This window comes from Sebastes umbrosus, chromosome 7, assembly GCF_015220745.1.
Source record: "Sebastes umbrosus isolate fSebUmb1 chromosome 7, fSebUmb1.pri, whole genome shotgun sequence".
Lineage (NCBI taxonomy): Eukaryota > Metazoa > Chordata > Actinopteri > Perciformes > Sebastidae > Sebastes > Sebastes umbrosus.
Window position 1 is genome coordinate 19,224,980 of NC_051275.1, and position 20,530 is coordinate 19,245,509.

Below are 20,530 nucleotides of genomic sequence, written 5' to 3' on the forward strand. Positions count from 1 at the left end.
TTTTAGGGAGTTGTTCATTTTGCTATATTTCCCTTCAGGAGCTGGAGCAGGGTTAGGAACAGGAGGAACTGGAGGAGTTGGACCCGGGGTTGGAGCTGAAGGTACTGTATGTGCAGTGTGTATGAAAAGATAGTAGAAATACTATTATTTGTCATCATACAAAGTATGTGTCAGGATAAAGATATTGATGTTTTTATGCAGGATATCCAGGCGGTGTGAAACCACCAAAAGGTGAGCACCTGGAAACTCTTGTAATCATTTAGTGGTGTACTAATAAAAATGTCCTATTTCCGAAATCACCTGCTGACAATTTCCATCCAATCCAACGCAAGTAAGGTAGCCCATACCTTAGCTATGTCCTTCAGCTCTTCCTGGGGGATCCTGAGGCGTTCCTGTACCACATATACAGGATACTGTATACTGTACAAGTTACTATACCTTAAACGTACAAACAATGTTGTTAAATAACAATAAACGCCAGATTATAGGGTCGGTCCATGAAGAGAAAGGGCTCCTATCTGGACTTACCATCTTGTGGTGATATTCAGCTGTCATACAGAGGGAAATACACCTTAGAGGAAGCAAATGCCAATTTAAATCTTCCTATTTGGTGTTGTCTCTTCATTAAGTCAAGAGGTAAATTCCACAACAGAGTCAATAGAGAAGGGAAAAGTCTGATCAACATCTCACTCCCAACTCAAATACCGCTGCTTAGTCAGTACCCCTCGGCATCAGAGTAGCCCTCTTGCGTTACTTTTGGACGGACTGAGTACAGCGTGTCAATATACGCTCATTATTTATAGTGCCCTTTCAAAATACACTTCCGTTTTCACAGGAAGTTAAATTTAGGAAACACAACCACTTAGTTATAGTTAGGAAACGGTCGTGGTTGACGTTAACTTCACTGACTAGCAACTCACGTGACTCACGGGGCTGACGATACTAACAACTCATGTGACTAACGACTCACATGACTCCACGAGACTGACGATACCGATGACTCACATGACTAACGACTGACGTGACAAAATAGGCCAAGTTACTTTTAGTTTCACACAGGACACAAACACCGGCCTTCTGGTTGAAAATATTTGTTTCACCCATCCACCCACCCATCCACCTCCCATCCCGCCCGTCTTGAACGGACTCTCGCGCTATTAATAGTACGTCACTTACTCCAACCATCGAATAACGTTTCAATTGGAGACAAACTGTCACAAAAGCTGCTTATATTGTAAAGTAGCAGATCACAGTGTTATCCATTTGTTGACCTCATATGTGCCTCTTCCAGGAGGCGTCACCGGAGTAGGACTTGACGTGCCAGGAGCGACTCCAGGTACAGCTGTCGGTGGAGGCCCAGATGGTTCTGCTGTTTTGGTACCAGGTAAACTACTGGCACAATACAGTTTCTTATTTTCTTAAATGAAAAGTTTTTTGCATTGTGAATGATGATTTTTTTGCTTTTACAGCAACGGATCTAGGTCCTGTTGGAACTGCTAGACCAGGTACAGTTAAATACCAAGACTCTGCTTTTCCTAGGACTTTTACAGTACACACATTTACACATGTATGTTTTTGTAGTAGCTATAAAAAGGGACGGAAAGCACCATTTCCACTTATAATTGGCAATTGCCCTCTACCTTGGGGCGACTGCACCAGTACTGTACCATCATTTATCCCCTCTACATGTCTTCACATATTTCCTGCCCACAAATCTTACATGTTGTGTGTATCGCTAGTGCTACCAGCTATTGACCACCTCTAGCTTACAGCCTCACAGCTGTGGCAGTTTCATAGTCCACCTCACAGCTTTTGCCTCATCAAGTCTCTCTCACTCTGCGCCTTTTTAATGTACAATGGATGTTGTCTTTTGGCAGAGCCCACGCCTATTGCCGCAACTGGCAATACCCCAGAGGTCCCACGGCCCAGTAAGACTCGCTGTTTGCATGAAACCTTTGACCATGAAGTGAAATCTGTGGTATTTAATATATATCAATTTGTAGTTGAGTTTTAATGTATTTGTCACCAGCGTTGTAGTGCTGAAAGAGAGGTTGATTTAGTTCCTCCACTCCGTCATTATTATGTCAGTTGTGGCCACAGCTTGTCTCTTTTTCTTAACAGTAATAATAATGTCTTGTTCACTCCTTTGCATTTTACTAACACTAACACTGTGCTGGATATTCATGCATATAATAGCTGTAATTTCTGGATAATGGCAAATCTAATGTATTCATTTAGTAGACATTCAGAAGGAAGTGGTAGATTAATGCTGGAATATTCCCACATTCGATTGCTCTTAAATGTTTACAGTTTGTTTTTGACAATATGAATGCTGCACTTTTTCCTGATTACTGTTACAGTTCAAGTTCTACAGCGGGGGATTTTTGTGATTTATATTTCCATTGTTTCAATTATATAAAACCATTGCCATGATAATAATGTGACATTTGATCTGCAGTTATATATAGTAATGTATGTACATGAACTGTGAATCCCCTGCTATAGAATACAGTAGATTGTTGTTTCGTACGTCTGCTGTCTTGACATGATTTTCTTGTTGTTTTGTATTATTTAGGAAGCAGTTTGTCTTGTTCTTATTGTTCCTGTTTGTTTTTCCCCATACCTCCCTTTTGTACAATTTGGTTCTGTTTTATAGTTTCATCATTTTATTAATGTAACCAACAAAATTATTGAAAACTTGACAACAAGACAACTTGACTGATTTTCTTTTTTTATTCTTTTTTTGCACGTACTCTTGTGGCTGATGTGTGAAAACAGGCGGTGGGTTAAGTGCTTATTTTTGCAGTTACTTCATTTAATTCTGTAGTATGTCTTAACCTGTTTTTAATGGCCTTTTATTCCTGTCTGTTTTAATAGTTGCTGGTGGAATTCTTCAGCCTAGTGGTAAGTTGTACATGAGAAATTGTTTTTAATTAATGGTTCTTGAATATATACTTATTATACATAGCTTAATGATGATACTTTTTTATTTCACAGCTGGCACAAGTGTTGGTAAATATGTAAAAAATTCCCTCATATTGAAATATACCAACGAATACTCAAAATGTTTTAATTTTTCAAAGCTTGTATTCAGATATTAAATATGTGACCATATGGGTATTTATATGTCACAGGTGGAGCAGGAGTTGCACCCTCTGGTGGTAAGAACTGTTTTCTTTTTCTTTTGCACATGCAATACTTGTGTCAGACGTAGTGTTTCCTTCTGTTTAAACTTTATTTATTCTCAGTGAAATTGCTCTCTCTTTATCAGTTAACATATTTTATGCGGGATGTTAACTGATGTAACTTTGCCTGTGTTTTAGTTGGTGCAACAGGCCAAGGTCAGCCTGATAAGTGTAAACAATCTCTGTTCGTATCTGACATTTACTGATACGTAACAAATATAACAGTAAGGTCACGCTATGGTATCAAGAACCTCATTGTTTTCCTGGTCATCACTCTCATAGTGCGAAGTGCCTGATTAAACACATCTAAACAAATTATTACAAGTCAATTATTATATGTTAAAAGTCTTATTAGAAAATCTATAATCTGTAATCAAAGACAGTTAGTTGAGTCTCAGAAATATCATACAGCACTAGGTAAACCTTATTTTAGTATTAATAGTGTATGTACAGTGTTTGCCTTTTTTATTTGGGTGTATTTTGTTGTAGTTTTTTTCTTCTGGCCACTTATACATATAGGCAATATATATATATATATATATATATATATATATATATATATATCATAATATTTTCTTTTCTTTTGACAAACTCTGAATTTTTCCAACAGCTTAGGAAACAGGTTCTCTTTCTTGTGTTCTGGCTCATTTGTATTAATTAATTAACAGATTTTGTATAATGTTAGATAGTTCATGTATTAGTCTCTTCTCTCCTTCAGCTGGAACCGGTTTCCAACAACCTGCTGGAGGTAGGCCAATATTTATGCTATTATTGATTTAAGAACTCCATGTTGTTTTTAGCTTTCAAGCTGTGTTTTGTCATTGAAACTTGAAGGGGATATGATACGTCCATCTGGCCACACGGTGGAGACAAAGACAGATAAAACAGCTACTGTATGGACGTTTGTGTCTGCTGCAGTCAGTGACTATAATAATACTTAAAAATGCTGTTTTCAGGTGTTGGTGTTGGCACAGGTGGCAAAGCACCTAAACCATTCTTCCCAGGTAAAGATGGCTAATAAATCTTTAATCACAATTACACATTACAATAATGTATATGTTGCATGATAACCTACTTTCTCTGATTCTCCTGCTTGTTGCATTAAGCTTATCTTGCTCATTCCATTGCCACAGAATCGACATTAAATCAATTGTTCATATAGGTACTGAATATTCAGTATCACCGTTATCTATTGTATGTGATTCCGCAGCAGAAAAAGACCGACTAAAGATCTTCTGTTGAATAATGCATAATATTAACCTAATCAGTCCTGAATGGTCCTGATCTTCTACATGCAACCCAGTGTTTGTAAAATTCATATATCTAGATTTGTATAATTTGTAAATGTATTTATATTTATGTTGACATCCTAATGATGTTATCAATACACTTTTTATGATCCCATTTGTTATAGATCATGCTTTTACACACTGTGTTTATCTTACTGTGCACATTCTGTCTGGACAGTTAATGACTCGACTTGAATCAATAAAAACGGCGGTTAATATAGTAGGAAAAGCTGCATCAGGCCTTTCTCTACCCAATTACACCTCCAATACATTGAACAGTCATCACTTTTATGCATCTGCAGGTTTGCAGTTTTACAGTATTTTTTCTCTATTCTGCACTATTTTACCTGTGATGGACTTGAGACCTAATGCAAGGTGTTTCTCCTGCCTTTCATTTAGTCCAACTGTCAGCCAACATCAGTCAAATATCAAGATAAATGTTATTGTTCCCCGAGAGGGACATTTGGTTGGCTGCAGGAACGTCCATATAAGACAGTAAAACAAACCAAGAAACACTGAATAATTAGGTTAAAAGAAACATACAGTATGGGGTCAAATAAATGTTAAAACATTGGACACTGTCCAGATAAAGTAACGATACATATTTCATACTTTTCAAGGCAGAGTGTAACAGAGGGGGGAAGATTTACCATGTGTGGCCTTTAAAAAAACAAACTGATAATGTAGAATTGTGATGATAGTACCGAAAATCTACATTAAATTCCTCTTTTATTTTTGATTCATCTCAGTTTTACAGGTGTTTAATGATTTAAGAAACACTTCACTCGACTGATTGTTGAACTCAATAACTAGTGAAGTGTTTTTCTAATCGTAAGATGTAGCTGGAGAGGAAGAAGCCAGCATGGACAATTGTTATGACTTCATACCTCCAGTCTTCTAACACCTTTACTCCACAGGTACAGGAGTAGGTGTTGGTCCAGCCGCTGGTGGATACCCCTATGGTGGATACCCCTATGGTGGAACCTATGGAGGCAAGTTCCCTATATGTTTTACACACATTTATTTATTTTTTTATACTTCATTTTTTTCAAGGTTGTTTTCAAATATGCAATTTATAGTTCGTAATTACAATAGTTCATAAACCACTTTTTTAAGTAGTTGAGCTTATAGACGAGCGCAAATATATAGTAATATCATTTACATGGGCACACATACCCTCCTCCACGCATTCTACTTCACATCAGGTCACCTCCAAGCATATGTATACATATATGCATGCGTGTTAACCCATGTAGCTATATTTTTCCTTCTGTTGGACTCCATCTTTCTACACACATTTATAGGCTTGTTTTAAATGGTATTGTAGTATTACTTCTATCCTTTCTGTGCTTCACTTCCTTTTGGTGCTTGTACCGTACCATGTGCCATTTCCATGAGAAAGCTCATACGTTGTTGTGTTGTGCTTTTTTTGTAGCTGTGGGAGGAGCAGGAGGCGGAGCAGGAATCCCACTGGCAGCAGGAGGTCAGAACACACCTACATTTCACTTAACATGTGAAATAAAAAAAATTTCGTGAACCTTAAGAACACTGGACTCAGTTGTCAGTTAATAGGGAAACATATAGCATAAATACTGCTTATTTCCCCTTCAAATAATTTTTTTCTTTTAAAGGCAGGGTGGCCGATCTTGAGAAACTAGCAAAAAGTACACTAGATTTTTAAAAGTGATCCAACCGAAAAACCGAGCCCAATGTTGCCAACTCTTTTCCAATGAAAGTAGCTAGCAGCACTAGCTGCTAACTAGCTCCAAAAGTCCCTAAATCTAGAGAGAAAGACGCCAAATCAGCAACACTGACAGCCCGTCTCTTCAGGCCTCCCTCTGAAGCCACTCCCCCAAAATTATCATTACGAACATAAACATATAATGAATGTGAACAGCGAAAATGGCTTTTGTTTATACTCAAAGCTGTCAAGCTAGCAGTTTGTGGAAGACTACGGTGGTGCGCAATGAGTGCACGGGTAGAGTGCGTGCAGGCAGGTAGACAGGCAGGTAGACAGGCAGGTAGATAACCCGTCCAATCATTACAATCAGGCCGAATGAAACGATTGCACGGGTTAATTACAGTCCTGCGACAGCCACAGATAACGAATTTTTTTCTTTTTTTTTTGTCAGAGCATTGGATTTATTGATTGCTGTCAGGATATAATGAGAATTTCAACTAATAGAACAAAAATGTTTCTAAAATCTTTACCAACCCTGCCTTTAAGTTGTGTTTTTTTTTCATGATAAGATTGGTTTAATTAATCTATTTCTTGGACGAGCCAGCGCCCCGACACAAACTGTAGGAGATGAATTGACCAAACGGACAATAATGCTACTTTTCTTTGTAATCACGATTCAGGCGGATACAGGCCATATCAACATGGTTATGGTTATGGTCATGGTATGTATGAGAGGAAAGGAGGCTGACAGCACTAATACACAATGTTCCCCGACTTAAAAAAAAAAATGAAAACGTTCTGCTCAGTGCTCAAAGTGACAGTTGGTCAGGAGATGCCATCGCACCGCACTTCCTGTGCAGGAAACTGACCAACATGCTGATAAGTTTCTGTGTGGGGCAGGAAGGAGAAGCCAGCTGGATACTTTGATGAAGGAAATCAACTGGTGTTTTAGTGGAGGCAGTATTTACAGTCTTTCTTTGCAGGACAGCTATGGGTGAACCATGTAAGACTCTAAGTCATCACCACATCTAAGCCAGTGTTCTTTCTCTTGTGACAGGTGGGTTGACGTATCCCTCTGGAGTCGGACTGGGAGCTGCTGGTGCTGGTGCTGGAGCTAAACCACCTAAACCAGGTAGTGTAACAGGCCTGTTACTGTTACATGGAAACATAATATACATTATATGTGTTATGAACTTGAGTCTTACTGCTTGGAAAAGCTCTTTAGTGGGGCATATGTTGGCAAACACCAACCCGATATCACGCCAATGCGTGTAAAAGACTTGCCTGTCCATCAGAGGATAGCGTGTCAGTGTCACATTTTGCCTCATCTAGGCGTGACTATTACACGCGTGCATGAGGAAAAGCGTCATGGTTGATCTTGAAATAAATACATTACCTAAGTAAAGTACATATGGAAACAACGTAATATCACTACGGAAAACATGTGACAAACGGCACTAAAAAAACATGTAACAAACGTCACTAGCGAAACTTACAAAACAAACCAGTCTCCTGGTTGAAGGTCCTGTGTTTGTTGGACCCATCCACCTTCCCTCCTGCCCGCCATAAGCTGCGTCTCTCCCCTTTTATTCTATGTCATTACATTGCAGTTAGTTGAGACTACATGGTGTGAAAATGACACACCTGAGGCAAGAACGACGTTCTTATTGCACGTTTTTGCCTTGCACATTATTGTGACATTCACACGACTTTTTATGTGACTGGGCTGCAAACACTGAAAATGAAGATCCATTTGTATCTGTACTCAACATTCTACACTGCTCCCCTCTTTAATACTACTCGATTTTAATGCTGTATCTTATAAACTGTTTTTTTAGTTTGTATTGTTAGACTTGAGTGTTAGTCAAGTTTTGTTTCCTTTCATTAAGACTGCTGAATAAATTACAAATTATGTATTGAAATTGTATTAAAGCATCCTTTCCTTTGCAGTATGAACATAATCTATTTAAAAAAGTTAGTTTAGCAAGATAACTAGACAAATCTTTACAGAATCCAGCTCCACCAACGGCAGTAATCCCTGCAGTGTTACAGTGCCGTTAGGAGTTTGTAAATGGAGCAACATTTCCTGATGAGGACTGATTACTGTTAGTAACACTGTGTGCAACATCACTGTTTGAAGATAACACAAACCCCTGAGGAGTCCTGCCCTGAAATAGCAAAACTCAGCCAGAGGACGTTGGGATGAGGTCGTTACTGTGACCTCAGCTGAGCCACGGGCGACATGTCACTTCAGGGGGGGAAAATGACAACAGCTATAGAAACCAGAAAACTGATAATACGTCGTGCTCACTACACAGAAAATCATAATAATAAGCACATTATCATGATTTGTTTATTTGCTTTTTCATTTGAACAGGCTATGGCAATCTTGGAGGTGGCGGTGGGTATCAGCAAGGTGAGGAGCGCCGCATATTTGTTCAATATGTTCTGCAATATGTTCCTCCTGTATTATCATCTTTTTTTTTTTTAAATAAAACAGTGGGTTAATATGGCACACATTTCACTTCAGCTGTCTGCAACACACTTTGCACTTGGTGCAGTGTAGCTTCTGGTCCTCCTCTGTCCGTCAGTGAGGGATGAGTGTAATCACACAGCAGCAGCCGGCAGTGCCGCCTCCTCTCACCGCCCCACAGATACCGTACAGGCCGGTCATTAAAACTCATGGCCCTAATCCTTCTCCCAGTGGCCACAGAGATATTTGTCTGTGTGAAATGCTTCCACAGATGGTTTAATAACTTCAACTCATTTGCCAGTAGAGTAGAGAGCTTTGCCAAATGGTGAATAATTATTGGCTTCTCCAAAAATAGGTCAAGTTGTCACATTCACTGTACTGTATGTATCACTAGGTTGTTTATTCACTTACATTTAATGCTACTAGATTTCCTGACAACACTAATCATTATGTTGATCGATCCAACTCATATTGTCAGTTTACACACTAATGACATTTTTCTGTCAATGAATCTCCATGGTAACTGCTTTTAATTTCACAGGTGTGGCTCCTGTGGCTCCTGGTTACGGTGGAGGAGGTTACCCTCAACAGTACTACCCAGGTACACTGTAAAAACTAGTACTTTCTTTAAAATAATTAAAAAATATATATATGCAACATTTTGCACTATTTTATATTTGAATCAACAGGTCTTTTTTTATTAAAATTAATTCAAATTTATATATATGAATGTACTCACAAAATTCACGTACAGGTTAGTTAAAGGGGTTATGTAATTTAATCACTTCAACTCAATTACATTGAGTAAATCCACTTCAGTTTTTAATTTAAGGCAACAATTTTCTGTATTTTTTGTTTTTAATTATCAGATTTAAATATAGAATTTAAGTTTGAATAAATACCAGAAGAAAAAATATTTTCAATTTACTAAAAACAATATGGCAACAGTTTGCACTACTTTTTTTTTTTTTTAACATAAATTAACTTATTTTTGTATTCTGTGATGTGTACTGAGAATAAACATGATACAAAATATTTTAAAAACATTTATTTAAAGACAAAAAGGGAGAAAAAAAAATTAACAGACCAGCAACATGTCCATAAGGCATAACCCACATGTGACACTGGTATTGTCTTTTAAAGCACTATTTTGCCGATTTTCAACTTTATCTCTATTTATTCACATTATAGAGATTGTTGGCCAAGTTCTCTGTGTCTCTACTAGTGTTGCTCTCTGTGTATTTATGTGACTGTGCATAAAGTAAATGTTAAACTTTCACTTGCTCGCGAGGATGTTGCAGAATTTTCTCTGCTGATGAGTCTGTGACAGATAGAGACGGCACACAACAAACATTATAGTAGTGTTGGTGGTAAACAGCATTCTGTGTGGTGACCTTTGAGGTCCGTCGGTTGTGTCATAAATCAGTGGAAAGGACCCAACAGACGACACAATAGGGTCATTTATCTTAAGGAGGTGGAGGCAGAGGAAGAAAACCGTAGCAGGAGGCTGTGTGAGTGTGTGTGGTTGTTTAGAAGAGCAGTTAGAGTTGTTTCTTGCAAGAAAAATGGGCAAATGCAAAACACTATGGTTTGAACATAATTAATAGTATATAATTATTGATTTGGTTTAATGTTGATGTTGATTTATTTTATGATCTATACTTTCTGCTTCATGAAAGTACCCATTACCATGTTTACTTCAGTATAGTTACTCAAAGGTTTTTAAACCCTTTTCGTTCATGTTTTTGCTGCTACTGAAAGCCAAACATTTGACCTCCACATAGACGAGGATTTAGAGCACAGACGATTCTTTAACTTTTCATCCTTGTTTCTGGATCAGGAGGCGGATTAATGCCAAACTGCCGACAGTCAGGTAACACAGCTGGATGGATGAAAGGGCAGGAAAACTGAGCCATCGCTTCCCCTTTAGAGCTGAGAGCATAAAGAAAGGGAGAGGAGAGCTACTGCAGAATGATCAGAAATGTCACCCTCCCCAATTTATTAAGATTATTCTCATCCAGTTAAGGAAACCACGTGTTGAAAATATTCATTTATGGCTCATTACTGTAGCCCTGTATGTTTTTACAGCTCATCTTGTCCCCCTTCTCTCCCTCCCTTTATGCTGGACGCTTTGGCCTAAACACAATACAACTCCAGCTTCTGCACACTTCCACTATGTTGGTTTCCAAGTAATCTCCCACACAAAAACATGAATTATTACCATTTTACTAGTTGGCACACAGAAGAGAGATTACAACCTCAATTAATCTCTGATTCAATTTGAAAAGTCCTGAATTTTTATGAGGATGATTAGATTTGATCATGAAAACAGATAGAATTCTGATTACATACAAGTATTATAGATATGATTCATATTGATTTGATTTCTTTAGCTCTTGCGAGCAGAATGGGCTTTTCACTTTTAACATCATTTTATTTCTAATACCTCACGTGCAACACATGGGAGGTTGACTTTGCATAAAGGGAATTAAATTGTGTTTGAATAACGATGACCTGCCTTTTTTCTCCTCTGAGCACCTAATTATAGAGAGATTAATTGGATTACTAATGACAGAGGAGCAAATAGAAATTATATTGCTGTTTAATGTAATCTTCTTCCCATTTGCAAAATACATCCGAAGAAAATTTGCCGGTGTCAGAGCTCACGTTATTCAAATTTCAGCTGCTTAAATGAGCAAAACGACAAGCTCCTTCCCTCTGCCAAGCTTTAACTGAGATTACTTTTCTGTGTCTTTTAAATGCAAAACACTGACAGGAAAACATCACAGTGTGTGTGCCAGTCTGGTTACTGAGAGCATCTGTGGATCAGACAGCTCAGCAGATCTAAGTGCCTCTCATGTGATTTACTACTAATGTCAACAGTTTTTCCTCACCACATCCTGGCAGGACGAATACTGTAAATCAACCACTGTGACAGATCCAAAGTGGTTTCATCTGAGCATTACTCTAATGATACCATCTCTCTGTTGTCTAGGTGGATACGTACCGGCCCCACTGACTCCTCAACAAGGTACCAAACATGTCCTCACATGATCTCTCCATGCACCCAAAAATAGAAATAAAATAAGTAGTTTCAGTCATACAAATGTCCCCTGCACCTCAGCCTATTTTCCAATTTCTCTCCCTGCTCGTTGGCAACAGATTATTTGGATGAGATTGGATAAGGGTGGGTTGGGACTGTGTGTGCTTGTCAGTGCAGATGGCACAGCACAACCAGTATGTTGAACTCGTGATAATCTGCATTTTCCTGCACATCTGAGATTACGGCCGGTCGGATTATTTCAAGGAACGCACGTCTGGTGTCTTAGATAATTACAGTTAGTGGTTTGATCTCTCTTTCGAGGACACCTGTGTGAATTAATCAAATACATTTTTACTCCAATGCACCGGTTTTCCACCCACAGTCCAGAGACGTGCATGTTAGGTTGATTAGTAGGTGTGAATGTGAGCGTGAGTGGTTGTCTGTCTCTACGTGTCACGCCTGTGATTGACTGGTGACCTGTCCAGGATGTGCCCCGCCTCCCGCCCAATGTCAGCTGGTAAGCGGGTCCAGCTAATGGATGGATGGATGGATCCAATGTGGGATTACATTACACATAATAATACAACATATAAATAACCGCCCCCAGTGATTAACATTCATGTTCCAAAGAAAAACAGTCATTGTAGATGTAAAGGAACAGATGGTTGGCTCTTACACAGATCCCTTTGCCAAATGAATGAAGGCTCGACTGAAAGAGGAATGTCATCATTATATAAATTCACGTACATTATGGTCTAGCTAGTCCTTGTTACTTTAGATGAAACAGGGATATGAAATCAGGTGTTGCTACATTAACAGTGAGATGGTATTTTCTTGGAAGATTTTTGTATGAACCAGTGACATCATCCAGTCTGATTTTTAACTGTCAGCAGTGCAACCACGGTGTGACAATTCAACTTCACGTCTTATGGCAGCCCTTTAATTTACATCCCATTCATGTCACAAATTGAGTAATGAAATTCCCAAACATTTGACAAAATAATCATATCTCGAGGTCTACTTTCTAGCATCGCTGATTAAGAGTGTGAGATATGGTGAAAAAAGCTCTGGAAAAAGCTAGTAAGTGGATCTTAAAGGGTAACTACTGTATTTTTCAACCTTCATTCTAGTTGTTTACCTTTCGCTTGATCCAGTCTGTTTGTTATTGTGTCTAATCAAGTCTCGCTCGAGGAGAAAGTCTCCTTCTGAAATCTCGCTTGTTGCCGGAAGACAATGGTGGAAACATGAGTGAGAGTTGGAGAGAGGAGTGTCGGGAAGAGTTTGTCGTGTTGGAGTACAGAAAGCGTAGTTTAGTGTTATCGAAAGATTTTCAATATCATGGTGGAATATTTAGATGATTTCAACAATGTGGATGAGGCCTAACTGTCTCTCAAGAAACATTTAATTTCTCTATAGGGTTGTTTCAGACACTTATAATAACAATCTGAGCTTGTCAGTGACAAAAACAAGCACTTTTAGTGGACGTACATTGATAATGAGGAGTTGCTCTGAGGGATTACAGTAGATTACAGCTTGTTTTGCTTCTGACGTCTTCAGCGTACTCCCTCAATACTGAACCAATATCAGGGTTGAAAAACACCAAAGTTTCCCTTTAAGTTAAGATTGTAACGCCAAACTACTATTTCCAATGTTAAAATGAACTTTCACACATTGACTCTGGCAGATATATAATATACTGTGTACAAATTCTTAACAAGGCAGGTGTTGTCTTCTTTGTCCGTTTGATGGTCTAATACACACAATGTGTTTCATCAGTTGTTCCTACAGGAGCTAATCTGATAGCCTTTTATCAACAAATTTACGGATTAAGATACAATTCTTGTCCAGTGCATCAGTAGCCATTTCTTTTTCATATCTTACTAAACCTTATTAACAGTATTGAACATCCACTTACATTGTGTGAGTTGCTCTCTAGCTGCCACCTCCATCAATAAATCCATCTGTAATTTCATTCACAGCACCTGCGTTTGGTTCAGTGTCAGTGAACATCAATAAGTCTCCTGTCTTTAGTGTATAACAGCTTCTCTGGGAGGTACCGTGCAGTAGTTGCTGGATGGATGCTGCCACATGTCCACTAGTTGTAAACTTCACTCAGCCATACCAACAAACACAACAAGTCATTAAACATTTATAAACTGTAGCATTAGGGCATTTTTAATTAAAGTAAATAGCTGATTCGTTTGTTTTTGTTGTTGTTTTGCAGCCAAAGCAGCGAAGTACGGTCCATTGCAGGGCTTCCTTGGTGGTGCAGGAGGAGGAGGAGGAGGAGGAGGAGTCTACAGAGGTGAAAGACTTTTACTAACTCCAGCCAGTTTGACCCGCAGACTGTATATAAAGATGGACGATGTGTCTCCACTTCCTCCCGCTGTACAAAAGTGAAGCCAAAATATTCCGGATACAGGAGCTGCCATCTTGAGAGATTTTGACTCCATTAGGAGCCAGAGTCTGCTCAGTAGTGATCGGGGATCTCGAGCCGCGCTATCGAGGTCCCACCCTCACACACACACACACGAGACAATCACAAGCCGAGCACGGCCGCGGCTTGCTAGTGTGAGCCCCCTAGCAGCTCCAATAGCGCCACGGTAGCTGTTTGGCTAGAAAGACACAACAACTAACCATAATATCTCTATAACTACATTTATGATCAAACTGACATATATTCTATTACACAGACTGGTGACGTTTATGGAAAGTTAAAGTTACATCTCCTCTTTAGTACAATTCCCGAGCCTCCAGCTGTGTGACTATTTCACTCAGAGCAGCTGTCAATCATGACGTCTCACCCTCTTTTTTTCGCATCAAATAACTAACTAAAACCAAACTTATCAGAAAAATTAACACTTGAACATACATCAGCGTGATAAGAACTACCTAAAATGACAGAAACCATCTTTGGGAAAAATGTATTTGATGTGTACATTGATTTTTTTAAGTTTGGCCCGTGTCCCATCCGCTAACATGGAGGGGGCGGGCTTTATGACCTATACCAAAGAGTATAGAAGCAAAGAGATAAAACTCCGCTTACGCCACTTTGGACTGATATTCGGTAGAATATGATAATAGAATACAAATAATGTTGTTTTAATTTCGTAGGCAGATGTTTTACAGGCGTCCGGTAGTCGCTTTTAGTCCAAAATGTCGTAAGCGTAGCTTTGCTGCTGGGCGCTGACGTTGCAATGGAACAAACAATTCACTTTCACCTCTTGGCAATACGTTCTTTGCCTATACTGCAGCGAACCGGCAGGAGGGCGATCAAGATGTTTTGGCTTCACTTTTGGGGAGCTGTCATGTCGTCCATCTTTATACACAGTCTATGCTTTTTGACAAACAACACATGAAGGAGCCTGCTACATAAAACCTGTGTGTGAACTTGCATTATCTTCAGTGTATTCTTAGAAACGACTAAACTATAACCCCGTTGTTGCTGCAGGTGGAGTCGCAGGATGCCAGGGCAAATACTGTGGGAGGAGGAAGTAGAGGATCTCTTGTGTAACCTCAAGAAACCATGGTGCTACTGCATGATCTAGAATGTACATTTTATATGCAAACAAACCCCATTAGAAAACATGTAAAGTTGTTGTTTTTTTTTACTTGACTTCAACGTCTATTTTTAATACAAACCCACCGACCCAGAATTTTGTACACGCTCTGATGTGACGTACGTTATTGATTGTGCCTTTATCGATAATGTGGTCAAGTTAATCAGCTTTAACTCCCCCGCCCTACTGCACCAGCCTACTTTAAATATAAAGAGTGTGTGTCACTATGTGTTGTTCTTGTGCGTGAATGTGTGTGTGTGTATGGTTGTACTGTTGTGCGAAAGACTGACTGAACCACCGGCTGCCAATGTGACCTATGAATGATCTCCCTTTCGTTTTTAATCCTAAAGCAAGGTGAACTGTCCTCAGTGTCTCACCTCGCTGTGCAGAGCTTGTCATCTCTCTGACATGTCAGAGGAGTTGGGGTTGGTCGAGACTCATCCAGAAACTGAAATCTGGCCAATCTCAGTGTCGTCTTCAGCTCCCCGTCTCCTCTGCTGCTATTTTTAGGCCTGCTGGGTATAAAGCAGCGGGAATTGGGGCTCTGGCCAACCCATCTGCTCTCAGTAACTTCGCTGATTCTAGTTGCTATGCAGTTCAGTTTTCTCAGCATTTTTAATGTTGCCAAACTTGTGATGTATGAAGAGCAGTTTGTGCTCTGAAGAACGACATGCTGAAGACAATCAAAGTCATTACAGGATGTTTAAAAACCACGCCAAAGCAGTGCTGCCTTTTACTTCTAAGTAGATTAGAATGTAACTCAGATATAGCATGTACATTATGTATGTGTGAATGTTTTAATTATGTGTCTGGAATAGTCTGCTTCAAATGTTTAGTCTCATTCATTTATGTAACTTATCATTACATGATTATTCAAGATTTTTTTTGCACCATGCTTTGACTCATAGCTTTATTGTTATCAGGAATGTGTGAACATAAAATGAGAACAATCCTTTGCTTTTGCATTTAATCACTGTTTAGAATTGTAATAAACGTTTGTTTAATGGGAGAGCTCGAAGTGTTAATGTGAGGCAGAAGCTCCCGTTGTTCTTCATTTTACTTGAGCTGCTTTTAAAAAAAAAAAAGGCTTACTGACAAAATGTTCATCAGCGCTGTTGCCAAGTGACCCCATCTCTCTCTCTGTAATTGTGTACTGTATTATTTTGTACTAATTTGATATTCGCTGGCTTCGGTTCCTTCACTCGGTGCTGTGTAAGAAACGTTTTTGAGCCTCGCCGGGTCAGACCTTGTCTTATGTGCCGTGGGATACTCTTCATCTTTATTTAAAACTGTTTTTTATAAGGAGGAACAGTGTGGTTTTGCACTTTTTATATTTCCACGACACACATGTGACTTGTTCCTGGAATCCAGCGTTCATTTGCTTCATTAGATAACAAAATAAAATGTGTTAAAAGATCTTGTGTCTTCCTATTTTTCTTTCTTTATGGGTGCATTCCAGGAAGCAGCAGGAATTTGTCCTGTGAGTTGATGAAAACCACCTGGTTCGGGGTCAGTCCGCTATGATCCACATACCACACTGTAATAATATCTCAGGTTCAACTCTTGTTGCATCTCAGTCCTGCCAGATCTTTTACTGTCCCTCCCACTGGGCCAAATGAATCAGGAACCATCAAATTGAGTGTATTTTTAAATCCGATACGTGAGTGAGTTGGCAAAGCTCTTCATTGTAATGACAACAAACAGATTAGGGGCAGACATTTTTGCCTCCGCGGTGATTATAAACCGACTGTTCTTGTTGTTCCAGCTGGAAATAATGAACTCATGTTGCTGTTCTGTGAACGTCTCCCGGGAGAACCACTGACCCATATGATCTGCATCCTGTAGAAGTAGCTTACACTGTTGTTCCATCAGCAAAAGTCTGATAATGTCCCATTTCAGAAATACTAGAGTGTCACTATGGGACTGCAGTATAATGCTATAATAAGTTTCTGTGCTGTCACAGTATATTTCAACACAAAGTAACTTGGTACCAATAATTTGGAAGATAGACACAAAGTTTTAGGACATTTAAATGTCATTGTCAATTTCAAAAGTTGTTTTCTTAAAAGAAATGCTCATTTGAATCTAAGTGAATATTTAGGCATCTTTAACTGTTTACTTATTCCTCCATGCCGTGCTATGAGTCCTAAAACCCAGAAATATAGAGTGATATTGTGGTTTTAGCTGACGTGTGTCGCCTCACTGTTTTGAGCGATGCTCGTTCATGTCTATGTAGAGCGATCACAAGCGCGAACCCGACGCTGACTTTTGTTGACTTAACGGCCACAGGTGTCGCTGTTAACAAGCATTTCTGATTCTTAAAAACAGTCCCTTTAACTGTTCATTTATTCCTCCGTATTTGTTGAATTTTGTGCTTGCATGAAGATAATCCCACATTTCAGTTTATTTCAGTGCAGCTGAAATTTAATCTTTTAACTCTTTAATTTCAGAAGCAACATTTTTACATTGTCTCAAAAAGCCTCAGAGACAGCATGATAAATGATAAACATTGTAATGTGTTGCCTTTTTCTAGCTTTAATTTTAAAATAGCTGTAAAATAAATAGGAGGAATTATAATGTAGTTATTTTTTTAATGTGCCCACTAACTAAACCCAGTGTGGTGTTTACTGCACTGCCCTGTGTTCCTCCTCCCCTCCCCTACACAGAGATGTGCTGCTGATTGGTCCTCTCTCTCCGGCTCTGCAGCTTCATTGGTCAGCAGCTCTCTTGAATGAAGCGCCGCAGAAACTTGCAGCAGCAGCAGCCAGGCAGCCAGGCAGCAGGAGGAAAGCTGTGTGAGCCGCTGCAGGGAAGGAGACCGAAAGCAACAGCAACACGACACCACCAGGCTGGCTGCGGTGGTGGTTGTGGTCGGGCACCGGTTATCTGTCGACCAGAAGCGGCTGGCTCTCTCCAGGAGCTCGGTAGTCGGAGTGTGAATGAGGTTGATGCTGCTCTGCTGCACCTGGAAGGACGAACGCATGGGAGAGGAGGAAGGTAAGGAGATGGCTGCATGAGGCTGCAGGGCGGGAGATGCAGAAAGGATGCTGCACAGAAGCATCATGCTTTGCACTATTCTTTTCCTGCTTTGGGTGTCACCAACACAGACAAAAGTGTTGGTGTATCTGCATGCAGCAGCAGGGCTGTATGTCCACATTGTGCTGCAGCTGAAGCCATGTTTCCTCCCTGAGTTGATGCACCCTTCATGGGTTCTCAGGCAAACGAACCTCAGCAGCAATAATGTCTGCTATCTGCTGCTGCTGCCAGCTCATCCTTTCCAATGAACACACACACACACACACTGCTGCTCTCTCTCTTTAATGCATTACACAATTAATTGATCCAACTCTGCAGAATGGCTTTTTCCTGAAACTATAATTAACATTGTCCTCGTTAGAGAAAGGGAGGAGGAGAAACTTATCTACTGAGAACAAAAGTTTCTGTTTCTCCACCAGAAGTATTTTACTTCAGTCTATTCTACTGTTTGTGTTGTCTGTTAAATGTGCAGGTGTTGACACCAGATCAGCTCCACAAAGGCTTCCTCCCCTTTGATCAAACTGGGATTTTCTGGCTCCAGTGAAACCAAAGTCCCTTTAGAAACCTGATAGTATCACAGATGCTACATCTGCTTTTTCTGCACTCTGTAATGTGGTAATTGTACTTTTTGCCCAGAGTGATGTGGAGATGCAGAAAGGATGCTCCACCCGAAGCATCATGCATTGCACTATTCTTTCTTACTTTGGGTGTCACCAACACAGACAACAGTGTTGGTGTATCTGCATGCAGCAGCAGGTCTGTATGTCCACATTGTGCTGCAAACTGAAGCCATGTTTCCTGCACCCTTCATGTTTGGGTGCAGTGTTCACCCTCAGGCCATGCACACTATAGTCATTATAGATCTAGCCAGATATATTCTGCTTATAAACAGGTTGTTACATTAATAAAATACTATACGGGGTGATTAATGCACAATTACACCATTTTATAAGGTACAGCTTGGGAGTTATGGTCTTACCCAACATCATCTAAAGGTTCTGCAAAGTTTAACTTAAATGAAAATTACTTTTATACAAAAGTGGGTTTTCTTATTTTCACAAACACAACAATAAGAATAATGTATTTTTTTTAAAACAACAACAAACAAACAAACACTGGTACAGCTCAGATCAAAAAATATATATAGGAGGTGATATAGGAAATAGTCCATAGTGCAGGGAAGTCACAGGATATATGAGTTCATGTTCAGGAGACTCTTTGTGAGATAATGGAGGAGAGATCAGGTCCAATATAATTCAGATTTGCCAAATATTGTGGAACTGATCTACTTTGGCATGTAGAATAGTTGTGAGATATTCCAAAGGGACCATCTCAAATATGACTTTACGCCAGCCTTGAACAGAGGGTTTCTTATCACTAATCCACTGTAGTAATATATTTGTTCTAGCAGCAAATGTAAGAATGTTATATAAACTTTTTGTTGGCTGCTGTAGTTATATTTGTACTTGGGATTCCTAAAACCAAAGACATTGGATTCATTTCTAAATCCTTATCAAATATCTTTTCCATTTCACATAATTTTTCAGACCAGTACTTCTGTGATTTATGACACGTGAAAATAAAAATGAGTTGATGTGGAGCAAAGGCACATCTAATATCCTCTAACATTAAAATCCCCCCCAACTTTCTTCATCTATCTCATTGTGTGTGTGACTGGTATAGATTTAATAATCAGTAGACGACAACACCCTTTTACCTTAAACTAATTAGTTGAAAGGAACATTAACTAGGGAAATCACTCTAATGGTCTCCAACCTACAACACATTGCAAGATAAATTGGAGGGAAATAATAAATAAATAGCATATTCATGCCACACAAAGTGGGCTGTGTATTGGCAAGAATCTGGGGATACCATAAGGGATAACGATTCAATATATTGTGATTTTAAAAATAGCATTTTTGGAAAACTGTCACTGTATAACAAACACAATAAAGACACTACTTTAGAATAGGCGAAAATATCACATTTATACTGCGTGCAAAAAACTGTTTTTGCCCCAAACTGCATGTGATTATCATAAAGTGGACATGTCTGTGGGTACCCATAGAACCCATTTTTATTCACATGTCTTGACCCCTTTGAAAATAGCCATATCAGTTTTTCCTCGCCAAAATTTAGCATAACGTTGGAGCATTATTTAGCCCCCTTCGCGACAAGCTAGTATGACATGGTTGGTACCAATGGATTCCTTAGGTTATCTAGTTTCATATGATGTCAGTATCTTCACTCTAGCTCTAAA

At 39.3% G+C, this 20,530-nt stretch overlaps 2 protein-coding genes across 29 annotated transcripts in view; both read left to right on the forward strand.

Annotated features, from left to right (window-relative positions):
* elna (elastin a) overlaps positions 1–16,648 on the forward strand; it is a 60,352-nt gene extending 43,704 nt beyond the window's left edge. For 25 of the 28 annotated variants that reach the window (XM_037775133.1, XM_037775143.1, XM_037775137.1 and 22 more), the window contains 20 exons: positions 39–101; positions 202–231; positions 1,292–1,384; positions 1,470–1,505; positions 1,878–1,928; positions 2,779–2,781; positions 2,878–2,904; positions 2,998–3,012; positions 3,135–3,161; positions 3,904–3,933; positions 4,142–4,189; positions 5,392–5,466; positions 5,910–5,957; positions 6,836–6,877; positions 7,213–7,287; positions 8,533–8,571; positions 9,170–9,229; positions 11,624–11,659; positions 13,896–13,976; positions 15,123–16,648. In XM_037775133.1, the coding sequence (XP_037631061.1) occupies positions 39–101; positions 202–231; positions 1,292–1,384; positions 1,470–1,505; positions 1,878–1,928; positions 2,779–2,781; positions 2,878–2,904; positions 2,998–3,012; positions 3,135–3,161; positions 3,904–3,933; positions 4,142–4,189; positions 5,392–5,466; positions 5,910–5,957; positions 6,836–6,877; positions 7,213–7,287; positions 8,533–8,571; positions 9,170–9,229; positions 11,624–11,659; positions 13,896–13,976; positions 15,123–15,169 (926 nt within the window). In that variant the 3' untranslated portion in view covers positions 15,170–16,648. The remainder of the gene's footprint in view (positions 1–38; positions 102–201; positions 232–1,291; positions 1,385–1,469; positions 1,506–1,877; positions 1,929–2,778; positions 2,782–2,877; positions 2,905–2,997; positions 3,013–3,134; positions 3,162–3,903; positions 3,934–4,141; positions 4,190–5,391; positions 5,467–5,909; positions 5,958–6,835; positions 6,878–7,212; positions 7,288–8,532; positions 8,572–9,169; positions 9,230–11,623; positions 11,660–13,895; positions 13,977–15,122) is intronic. The other 3 variants (XM_037775136.1, XM_037775140.1, XM_037775141.1) reach the window with 3 other exon arrangements.
* Positions 16,649–17,944: 1,296 nt separating this feature from the next.
* The window catches only part of limk1a (LIM domain kinase 1a), a 56,212-nt gene continuing 53,626 nt past the window's right edge, over positions 17,945–20,530 (forward strand). Inside the window, exon 1 of the mRNA XM_037776079.1 lies at positions 17,945–18,228. Within this exon, the coding sequence (XP_037632007.1) occupies positions 18,171–18,228 (58 nt within the window). The 5' untranslated portion in view covers positions 17,945–18,170. The remainder of the gene's footprint in view (positions 18,229–20,530) is intronic.